Genomic DNA, 12034 nt, shown 5'->3' with positions numbered 1-12034 from the left:
TAGCTGCATACCCTACTGGACAGAGCAGAGGCACGGACCTCTTAGTGCCCTGACCTCTTAATAGGAAAATCATATTACTGTGTTTCCTGAAGACCTGAAGGCCCTGGGAGGCATTAGCAAGCTCTGCAGCCATCCTGTGAAGAGCCTCTTATTGAAGGGAACACTGATCATTTGAATCTCAAAGACTTTCATCTAAGAAATTGAGTATACTTAATAAACAACAGATGTATTGCATTTATTTTTATTTTTATGTCCCGTGTCTTTCATTCACATGTGGAAAATGCATTACAGTTTGAACAGCTGGCCTATTTGTGGATGGAGAGACAAAAGTCAGGTGGAAACTACAGTCGACACAGAGCTCAAACTGAAAAGCACGTTGTTCTGTGTGTCAGCTCACTGAAGATTGACTTACTCATGGACTTTTTGAATGAATTCTATGCTCATCCAAGACTCCAGGTACCTTTAAACAGATCATACCTACTAACATTGTCAAGGTCAGTTAATCATAGTACAGCCTGTGTTCTGGAGGATTTTTATTTATACACTCAAATTTAGAATGAGAAAATGAAGAACTACAAATATAACCAGGAACATAGAAAAAAATGCTGGAGGAATACACAGTATGTTAAGTTTCCTTCTGTATCTATACTGAAAGACAGATGGAATTATGTTACTGCTACAAAGAAAGGTTTCCTCTGATTAAAATGATTGCTTTTTTCTCCCTTGGGTAATGCATAAATGATATTTTTATGAAACAGTGAAATTTAACATAAAATATAATAAAACAATGAAAGAATCATTGCAATATCATCTGCTCACTTGAATATTTCAGAATTTTATCAAGTGTTGCTGATAGAAATGTGGAAGTCTGGAAGTTCCATTTTTCCTTTTGTTTCCTGGAGTGAAACTAGGTCTTATTTATAGTAACAATAAGTGACCAAAATTTGGGAAATAACTTGCTGATTGAGATCATAAATTCAGAAAAATCTCTTCTTCTGTCTATGCAGACGAACTCCTCAGATACTTCTTCCACTTGCCATGGTTCTGGGTCATTGTAGACTTAGGTCATCTCCTTTGCTGCTCAAGGCACTTAATCTAGTCCAAACAGCAAAGAGCTACTTGAATTTCTTGTGTTTCCCCAATAAATTAGTGGCAAGAGTTTGGATAATCCTGAGGTCAAGACAGTGCTGAGTACATCAATTATCTCTCCCTTAAATAAAGAGCTTTTTTCTTGAATATTTTAGAGAACTTTTAAAATACTATTTTTTTGGATTAAAAAAAATCTAATTTAGAAGTGATACTTATATAATATATTCTTCTGTTTTTGCATAAATTATTTTTCCTTTTTTGCAGGAATTCCAAATTTAATGGTTAGGTTTTTTATTATTCATATTAAATAATTTCAGATGCTTATTATAACCCACAAAGAAAATCTATTTGGGAGAAAATTCGATCCTTCCAAATTTTGATCCCTAGTAATTTATTTTGTCTAATATCAATATGGAGAATTCTTAGAACTCCAAAAATTCCTACTAGATATATTATAAAGTGATAAAATGGTGAGTGTTTACCAGAGAATTTGAATTCTTATAAATTATTTTAAATTCTTATAGATTTTAAATTCTTACAGATTGTTTTTTATTTTCTCCAAAAGACCATTATTTTGAAATATTTTGATCTCAAACTTTTAAATTTAAGTTACTTTGTCAGTATTATCAATATTTTTGTGAATCTTTTTCCATTCAGATATTCATCAGAATATTTTCAATATTATCAGTTCATAATAATATTACCAAATAATACAAATCACCATCACAGTTTTTATTCTAAAAGTAACAATTCGAAGTATGAATTGATCCTTAGGACTTCTGGCTGGTATGCAATTTATCTTTTAGAATCAGCCTGATTTCATAACTGAAAACTGATTTCGTAATCAGCCTGATTTCGTAACTGAAAACTGAAAACTGAAAACTTCGTAGACTGGAAATGTGTGCTGAGTATAAGCACCGATTACCTTCCCTTCCTGGTACTAATAAAATTGAAAAAGATCAGGATGAATATATTGATTTATGAGATTTTTATATGTCTGTTATGTTTATTACTGAATCATTTTATTTAACGCTAGGTTTTAAATGCAAACTTTTATTTGTTATAAGAGTTAATTTCTACTTTATCATATTTCGAAATGTTCTTAGATATTCTATTTACCTATGTAGTATAAAACAAAGCATTATTGTCTCTAACCCATGGCCCCCTTTGTTTTGAGTAGGATTATTATGTGGTGATTTTGTGTCCTACTGAAATGGATGTGCAGGTCCGAAGGGTCCTACAGATTCCGATGTGGTCACAAAGAGTCATCTACCTTCAAGGTTCAGCCCTTAAAGATCAGGATCTGTTGCGAGCAAAGTGAGTATATCTCTTCAATATTTTCCATCTTGTACTGTTTTAATATCTTTTCTCTCCTCCAAATTTTAGCAGTTTTCAGTGTTGCAAGGTGTGTTTTTGAATACAGGCTTTTGCTTTCATCCCACTGCTGGTCAAATTGGAAGGTTAAAAATATAAAATCCGCGTATTTGCTCCTCTTTCTCAGGGCAGGGATGTTTGGCAGACGGTGTCCACACAACACGGTGAGAAGTGTGGTGTCACATAATTATCTCAGGCTTCTGGGAGGTGAGCTGAGTTATCCAGACTCAAGGAGAGTCATCTCCAAATCCCTGGATACTGTTTTTATTCCCAGATAAAAATCTTGGGCTAAACATTGTGTGAGATGCCAAAGCAGTTCGTGTCAGGGTTTAAATTTAAGGAGCTTGTATCATATACGGGTCGGGTAACACTTGTGTTGCCCGGTGGTGTCTGAGATGAAAGAGTCCTTGGGAACTGGAAGAATCAGAAAGGTGACAGGGGTCTTAGTTTCTCTCTTCTTGTTGTGTAGGTGCCAGCCCACCAAGCTTAAAGGTGACATAGTCTTACACATTTGTCACAGGTCATGAGGGTCATTTCATGGGGGCAGAGTGAGAGGACGGTTGGTTAGGCTGTAGACACTGGGGAATCTGGGCATCTGCAAAACAGCATCCTTAGTTTCAGAAGCCAGAAGAGATCCTTAGCACAAGTAGCTTTGCTCAATGTTTTCTCTTGTTTTACAAGTTTTAAACATATCTTCATGTTTATCCTTGAGTTGTCCTACAAACTCTTTTAGGTTTAAAAGTATCTTCCCTCAATTTCATAACATAACTGTTTTTTTCTTTGTTGTTGTTTTGGTTTTTTTCCAGATCGCTTGAGTATGTGTGTTAGTGTGTGTGTACTGGTGCATGTTCTCCATGTGTTTGTGTATGTTCTGTGTTTCTTTATGCATGTTTTCTGTGTGTTTGTGTGTGTATGGGGGAGGGGGTGTGTGGGTGATGGAAAAGAACAGAAGAAAATTTCCAAACTCATTTTTGCTGCTTACTCCTGCAAAAGATGACTAGATAGCTCATAACAGGAACTCTGACATTAGTTTTGATTTATATATAATAGGTCAGTTTAACTGAGATTTTTCCAAAGATTTAATAACTTCTGAAACAAAAAAGTCAGTAGAAACTGTCAGGATATAATGAATGGTACATAATTGTAAAACTAAGCTTCTTTGAGAATATATTGGATGAGCCAAAAAGTGTCTTCAGTTTTTTAAGTAAAAATAAAAGACACATTTTTCATTTTCACCAAGAACTTTATTGAACAACGTATTCACCTTTTTGTTCCACTACCTTCTGCCATTTTTCAGGCAACTTCGTAATTCCATCTTCCCAAAACTTTTTATCTTTTTGAGCAAAGAACTGTTCCAGGTGCCTTTTACAGTCTTCCAGGAAACTCAAATTTTTTCCATTAAGAGAATTTTTAAAGACTGAAATAAATGGAAATCCGAAGGGGCAATGTCTGGAATACGGTGGATGAATCATAACTTCCCAGCCAACCTGTAACAGTTTTTGCCTGGTCATCAAAGAAAGATGAGGTCTTATGTTATCCTGATGGAAGGTTATACGTTTTATATTAACTAATTCTGGACGCTTTTCATCGAGTGCTACTTTCAGTTGGTCTAATTGGGAGCAGTACTTGTTGGAATTAATTGTTTGGTTTTCTGGAAGGAGCTCATCATAGAAGATTCCCTTCCAATCACACCATATACACAGCATCACCTTCTTTGGATGAAGACCAGCCTTTGGTGTGGTTGGTGGTGCTTCATTTCACTTACCCCATGATCTCTTCCATTCCACATTGTTGTACAGTATCCACTTTTCTTTGCCCATCACAATTTGTTTTAAAAATGGAACATTTTCATTACGTCTCAGTAGAGAATCGCACGTGGAAACATGGTCAAGAAGGTTTTTTTCGCTGAACTTATGTGGAACCCAAACATCAAAGCGATTCGCATAACTAAGCTGGTGCAGATGATTTTCAACGCTTGATTTGGTTATGTCGGCTATCTCCCGCGTGGTATAATGTTGATTGTTCTCAGTTATTGTTTCAATTTGATCCTTATCAACTTCAACTGGTCTACCCGACTGTGGAGCATCGTCCAGCAAGAAATCTCCAGCACGAAACTTCGCAAACTTTTGCCACGTTCAATCAGTCGCAGCACCTTCTCCATACTAGAGCCATCTTACCCAAAAGACTGAACGAAACTTTTGGCCCACCCAATATTAGTATTTGTTGTGGATTACATACTTCATATATGTTGTCACTATACATGACAGTTCTAGAATAAGTCAGATTCTCCCATTACCTCAAGTAAAACACAGGTGTTTGCTATTTGCTATCTATACTCATTATTTGGGAACCGTAAAGAAATAGTTGCTTAGACAGTAATATAACTTGGATCTTTATATTCATCTGCATAGGTAATCAATATGCTTAATTTATTATAATGAGTTAAGTTCTTCATATGGTAAGAATGAGTCATGCACATATTATGGTCAGTATGAATTTCTGTGATAAATGAAGTCTTTTGACTACCTAATAAATTAATCTAAGCCATTAAGATTGGCTGTTAGTATCTTAGCTCGATACTACCTAGGATTAACACACTCATTTAGTATTAATAGTGTTAATAATGGTTTCTTAGCAAAATCAGTCACATTTGCAAGAAGCATTCCTCCATAAGAATAAAAAAGAAAAGTGTGGATGAGTGAGAGGTAGCAGGGTGGTAATTCTCAAAAAGCTGAATTAAGAAAGAAGGCACCATTTCTATGTTCATTTCTTATCCTATGTCACATGAAGATTTGGGATTTAATGTTAACTAATACATTCTTCAGTACAATTCCCCATGCAAGAAACAAGGAGTAGGATTCTCCAAACCAGTTCCAAAGGTCAGTTGTATGAGTTTTGAATTGCTCTGTTGAAGATGACATTTAGAAAATGTTATACAATGCTCATAGTGTCTTAATAACCATGACTACTTCACATTTTTCCAAAACTGTTTGGTTTGGTCTAATTCCATGGATTTTTCATAGAAAATATTTTGGAGAAAATTTCTTTTATCATAATGAACCAGAAAGATAAATAATTCCTTATTTTGAAAATACACAGTTTTATGTTTTTAGAACATTACTTATCAAGCACTGAAGCGTAATTACTGTTTATCACTACATTTAAGAAATATAGAACTTTAGCATGAAAGGAAAGGTTTTCGAACAGTTGATGATTCATCTCCAGGAAATATAAATGTACGGTAGAGTTTGGCTTACAAATACTAAGCAGCTTTGTTTCCTCTCTCTTAGTTTTGTTGACATACTGAAGCCAAAATGTAATCCATCTAAACTAAAGGCTAATACAACTCCCTCAATTTACACAAAGTATATATATGAAAAAAATATACAATGATAAAAGAGAAAATAAAAGTTGACTTTTTTTAACTTCTGTCATTATAAGCTCTTGAGTTATATAGCCAATCTACAACAATTATTTTGTTTACAGTCAAATATAGTCACGATCCTAGAAATCCTACTTTCATTTAAACCTAAGGATGTCCGTAGTTTACACGTACTTTATATGCACTGGAATTCTATTTTGCAGATAATGCATAGATATACACAGATATGTCAGTGTGTGATTATCTTATTTTTCCATCTGCATTTAGGATGGATGATGCTGAGGCCTGTTTTATTCTGAGCAGCCGTTGTGAAGTAGATAGGACATCCTCTGTAAGTTTCTAAAATCTCTTTTTGTAAATTGTTCTTTTTTACTTAGAAGATTTTTAATTTATTTATTTTTTAATCTGCCAACATTAAATACTGATGACCTTAAAAATTTTGCTACATGGAAGTGAATATCTCTAAACTATCTTGCCAAAATATAAGAATAGTTGCATCATTGACTGTATCAACGAAAGTATTCTTGAAGTAGTTATCACTAATCCTTGGGTTTTCAGTTGATCAAAATGAAATGAGTCATATATAAACAGAACTAGATCATTTTTAATTAAATATATCCTATGCGATGTGATTTTGTTCAAAAGATCTCAATTTCCTCAACTTAAAAACAAGGCAGATGGATCAGGCACTCTGCATAAAATCAGTTGGAGAGTTTCTAAAAAAATATGCATTTGTGAAAGTTCTATTCAGGATATGCAGGGTGGGAATTGGGAAGCTGTGTATTTTTAAAAGATCTCCAGGTGATTTTGAAGCACCTCCCAATTTGGAAATCTCTGGCTTATATGATCTCCATGATACATTTTTTAGGTCTAAAGTTCTATAAACTCACAATTAAATTAAATCTTACAATTTACCAAATTATAACTTCTATTTTTTAAATACATTTTAATTTTATTACTTTTAAAAAGTGCTTTATTATTCTATGTTGAGGATGTACTGTTAACTCCTGTGTTTCTAAGCCAGTAAGTTCATCGGTAGTCATACCTGTGGTACACAGACAGATGAGAACCTTGTTGGCTTCTGTAGTGATTGGGGAAAAGGCAAAATATGTCTGGGTCTTTTAGGGACATGATTTGCACTTTTCTGGAGCATCTAATAGGCGTGCTCTGGTACATTACTTTAGAATTGCAAGTCCTGAATGTGACAGGCTTTGTGTTGTTCTCACTCTAATTTAACTGAAATTTTTACTCATTTTTAAACCAACTTACTCATCCTTCATTTGAAGAGGACTATTATGTGTTGAATTGTGTCCCTCAAAAACTCGTGTGTTCCAAACCTCCAGTACCTCATAATGTGAACTTACTTGGCGATAAGGTCCTAATAGAGATAATCAACTTATAATGAGTTTATTAGAGTGGGTCTTAGTCCCATATGAGCCGTGTCCTTGTAAAAAAGGGAAATGTGGTGACCGACAGATAACAGGGAGAATGCCACATGCACATTAAGACAGTCTTCTCTAAGCCAGGAGAGAGGCCTGGGACACATACTCCCCTCACAGCCCTCAGGAGGAACCAACCTTACCAACACCTTGATTTTGGACTCTGGCCTCCAGGACGATGAGACAATAAATTTTCGTTAAGCCACCCAGTTTGTGGTATTTTGTTATTGCAGCCCTAGCAAACTAATGTAAGGCCATAGACCAAACAAATGATTGCAAACTTTGTAAAATATTTCTTTTTAAAAACTATATATTTTAAAATTCACTTGCTCCCCTCCTTCTCCACAGTTACTGTCTTAATTCAGACCAGATTCTCCTCGGTCCACTTACGCACTATTGCAATGGTTTCTTAATTGTTTCCACACATTAGATGCTCCAAACATATTTATTGAATAAGTGAACTGGAATTGAACATCCTCTACCTTATGTTTCTATAATTATTTAACTTATGTAATTGTGAATCTTGGGCCTCTCCAGTGGCAGCTTAGTTTCAGAAGACTTCCAGTCTTCCAGTATCTATGTAACAAGGGGAAATAATATCTATGTAAACATTAGGAAATAATTACCTAATGTCTTTTAGAGTACCCTTTACAAGGTGAATTCGGAAGCTTTCCATTAAACAAATGCATTCCATTTCCTTCTGATGCTCTAGAAAATTTATAAGAAATGCATAAAAAGACTTCACTCATCAAGACAAAGGAGATGGTAGATGAGGAGACATTAATACAAGTTTGGAAGCTAGAAAGCAGATGGCTGGGTGGTAACTGACTTAACAGACAGAAGGAAGGTAACATTTAAGTTGAGAGAGGAAACAAATCAGAAGCAGGCTCTTTTCTGCAATGGAGCCTCAAAAGTTGCAGGAAATAGAGGCACCAGATGCCTCTGCAAGTAGGGTTTTACGTGGTACTAAATATATGAACAGTGATTAAAAGTCTGGAGGAGAAGCAGTTAGATTCCCTGAACCCCTCCACACATCCATGGCTGGTCCCTCTCCCCATCCTTGGAAAATAGGTTTACTGTTTGGCGAATTTGGCCAAAATAAACACTTTCTGGCTGCCCAGGAAGAAAGAGTGGGAAATTAGCCTGTGGCAGAGACTCCTGACCCACTGATGCCCCCTGGGAATGAAGCATTGGAAGCGAAATCCTCTGATTCTGTGCAGTTTCAGAGAAGGTCAGTGTGAGTTACTGAAGCAGTTGGGGGACAGGAGACGCAGGAGACTGTTTCCTCTGCCTACTTATGGTGGAGACAGCTCAGGCTACTGCGTGATCCAGATGGTGGGGTGGGGACCCTCCAGGAACACCCAGAAGGGCTCCCCTGGTATTGGGCTGGTTGGTGCAAGACTGGTTGGTAGACACACATTAGGACTGGAAGCATTCTTGGTCAAGCGTGTGTGTGTGTGTGTGTGTGTGTACATAGGATGTGAAAATAAGCTTCCTGCATTCACTCAGGCCCCAAACAGCTTTTGAGTACTTCACTCTTACATATGTTCAAACAACAGTGATCACTAGACATTTAAGGAATTTCCTAACAAGAAAAAGAAGGAACCAAGTAACGGACATACAAAAAGCATATAGAAAAGAGGAATTAAAGGAAAACACAAATACCACCATAGAATTCTGGGAGAATAAATAAATTTCAAAATATGTAATAAATATCCTATTTTTAGTCATTTAGTAATTGAGAAGATGAGAAGAGTATACATATATAAAACAAGAATAGTAGGCTATAGAACAAGACAAATCAAAACAAAACAAGAACATTCAGTGAACCAAAAAGAGCTTCTGGAAATTAAATATAGGTAACAAATGAAAAATTAAATAAAATATTTAGAAGATAAATCTAAGGACATTGAAAGAATGAAGAGTAATAAAATGAACAATAAAACCAAATAATGGAAAAGGGGAGTCAAAACAAGAGAAAATGAAAGGAGTAGTCAGGAAGAAACAATATCCATATCGTAAGAATTTAAGGAACAAGGTCTAGAAAATGGGGGAAATTATTAGCAAAAATATAAAACAAAATAAAAAATTTAAAAAACCCCAGAAATTAAAACAAATTTCTCAGACTGAAGTTGTCAGATCGAGAGGGGCCACTTATTAGAGATTAATGACTAAAAAATGTTATGCTTGCCAGAGAAATTGAGATACGAGAAGGACCAAGAGGAAGAAAAGAATGAAAACGAAGAGAAGGTAAAGTAGAAGAAAACACTCAAAACCAAGGATGGAGAATTAGAATGTTTTCAGACTTAGCAGTAATACCAGAAGCCAGAAGACAGTGGGTCAAGGCTTTCAGAATTCTGAGGGAAAGTACTTTTCCACTTGGAATTCTGTATCCTGGCAAAACTTCAGTAATGTTGTGGTCCGAGCATGGGTTGGAAGAAGACTTTCCAGGCCGGAAGTATTTTAGAAAAGAGAGTTTATTGAGAAGAAAGAGCAGAGTTAGTGAGGGACGCTGCAAATACAGTGGGCCAACTTCCTGATAGACCAGGGAGAGCCGACCTCCTTTATGGGCTAGTGGCCAACTTTTATAGCCTCAAGATAAAGAAAATTCCTGCTGGCAGGATGGCATTAGGTGATTGGTCAGGATGCTACAAGGTTACTACATGGTGATTATTTTACCTAATATGGAGTTGGGGGGCTGTCCAGTTTAGATTAGGAGAGCGCATGGCAACAGTTGCTATGGGGGCTTGGTTAATTCCAGAATTTTTGTCCTGTGTCCTTGATGTAGGGCTCCACAAGTAAGAAGATAGAAAGATATTTACAGATATTAAAAAGTTGCAAAAATGCACAGTTTTCAGGAGGCTGCTGGGAGATGTGTTTTACCAAAACTAGGGAGCGAGTGAAGACAGAATACAACTCAGGGGAGGGAATGGGAATTCCCAAGGTTACGGTCAAAGCAGATTCTGGGACAAAAGCAAGAAGGGAGTGCAAGAAGGGAGGTCTGCCTCTGGAAAAAGATGAAATCAACGTTCCCTGATGTGGTTGAATATATGGAGAGGAAGTTTCCGCTTCTGGGCAGAAAACAAATAAAGAAATAATGGCTGAAATTATTGCAACTATGACAAAAATTATAAAACCACGGATTCATAAAACAAATCTGAAGTATGATTACTTAAAAGACTGCACTGGAACTTGTAATAATCAAATTTCTGAAAATCAATAAGATAAACTTATGTAGCTATAAGATGCATTACATACAGAGGAAAAAACAATTTTAATCAGAAGACAATGGGACAACTGTTTTAGAGTGCTTTGAACAATTGTCAATATACTATTTCATTTCTTGTAAAAATATCTCACAAAAAGGAAGCCATGATAAAAACATTTTTATACAAACAAAACCTATGAGCATTTATTGCCAGCAGACTACATTTTTTAAAAAGTTAAAGTTCTTCAACAAAAAGAAATGATGTCTTCTGAGAACTTAGATTTATATGAAGAAATAAAGAGAGCAAAAATGGTAAATATGTAGGTAAATATAAATGACCTTAATTTTTAAAATATAAATTATTGTTTAAGGCAAAAAAAATAATAGTCGTGGAACTTGTAAGAAATGTAGAAGTGAAATTAATGGTAATAATATGACAAAGATTGGAAAGGGACGGTGGAAATACACTGTAATAAGATTCTTGCGCTTTACATATTATTTGAATGAAGAGTTTGATAGAGATTTATGTTATAAAACAGAATGACCATGATATCTAAGATAAAACAGAAGACAAAATGGTATACTAAAAATATTTACTTAATCTGAAAAAAGACAGAAAAAGAACAAAAAACAAATAAGACAAGTAGAAAACAACAAGATAGTAAACTTAAACTTAAACCATATCAATGACTCTGTGAATTATATGAATTGACTAAATTCAGTATTGAATGGTAGGGGTCTTCATACTGGATAAGTAAAAGAAAGACCAAATGAAGTACTATCCACAGAAATTTCACTCAAAAGGAAAACGTACAATTAGGTTAAAAGTAAGAGGATGGAAAAAGATATACTGTGTGCACACTAGTCATACAAAAGCTGGAATGGCCATATGAAATAGATAAAGAAGACCTCAAAGGCAGGAACTTTTAACAGAGATAAAGAGAAATATTTTATATTTATTAAAGGATTAATTCATGAAGAAGACATAACTCTCCTAAGTGTGTATGCACCTTATAATAAAATCTCAAAATTTATGAAGTATGAAACAACAGAACAGAAAGGAAACATAAAAAGGTGCAATTATTGTTAGAAATTTCAGTATTTCTCAGTCAATAGAACAAATAGAAAGAAAATCATTCAGGTTATTAAAAACTTGAACTCATTTTCATCAATTAGATCAACTGACATATGGAACATTACACTCAACTGCAGAATACACGTTCTTTTCTAGTGCATATGGAACATTCACAAAGATGGACCATGTGCTGGGCCATAAAAGCAATGACAGAAAAGATAAAAGAATTAAAAAACATGCAGAGTATGTTCTCGGATCATAATAGAATTTAATAAGAAACCAATACTAAAACTATAGCAGGAAAATACCCACATATTAAAAAATTAGATTATACATTTTTAACCCATGGGTAAAATATGAAATAACAAGGAGAATTAGAAATATTTTAATTGAATTGTGATGAAAAATGCAACATTTCAAAATTTGTAGGATGCAGCTCAAGTAGTGCCTAAAGAGGGATTCATAGT

At 34.9% G+C, this 12034-nt stretch overlaps 1 protein-coding gene across 30 annotated transcripts in view; it reads left to right on the top strand.

Annotated features, from left to right (window-relative positions):
- KCNT2 (potassium sodium-activated channel subfamily T member 2) overlaps nucleotides 1-12034 on the top strand; it is a 414242-nt gene that overhangs the window by 232741 nt on the left and 169467 nt on the right. For all 30 annotated transcript variants that reach the window (XR_009517121.1, XR_009517118.1, XR_009517125.1 and 27 more), the window contains 3 exons: nucleotides 292-456; nucleotides 2270-2406; nucleotides 6113-6176. Coding sequence is in view for 22 of the 30 variants with exons in the window: in XM_059998767.1 (XP_059854750.1) it covers nucleotides 292-456; nucleotides 2270-2406; nucleotides 6113-6176 (366 nt within the window). In the remaining 8 variants the exon portion in view is untranslated. The remainder of the gene's footprint in view (nucleotides 1-291; nucleotides 457-2269; nucleotides 2407-6112; nucleotides 6177-12034) is intronic.

Source organism: Delphinus delphis, chromosome 1 (assembly GCF_949987515.2).
Source record: "Delphinus delphis chromosome 1, mDelDel1.2, whole genome shotgun sequence".
In the NCBI taxonomy this organism is placed as follows: Eukaryota; Metazoa; Chordata; class Mammalia; order Artiodactyla; family Delphinidae; genus Delphinus; species Delphinus delphis.
The sequence above is the reverse complement of the archived record's forward strand: the minus strand, read 5'-3'. Positions and strand labels throughout refer to the sequence as shown.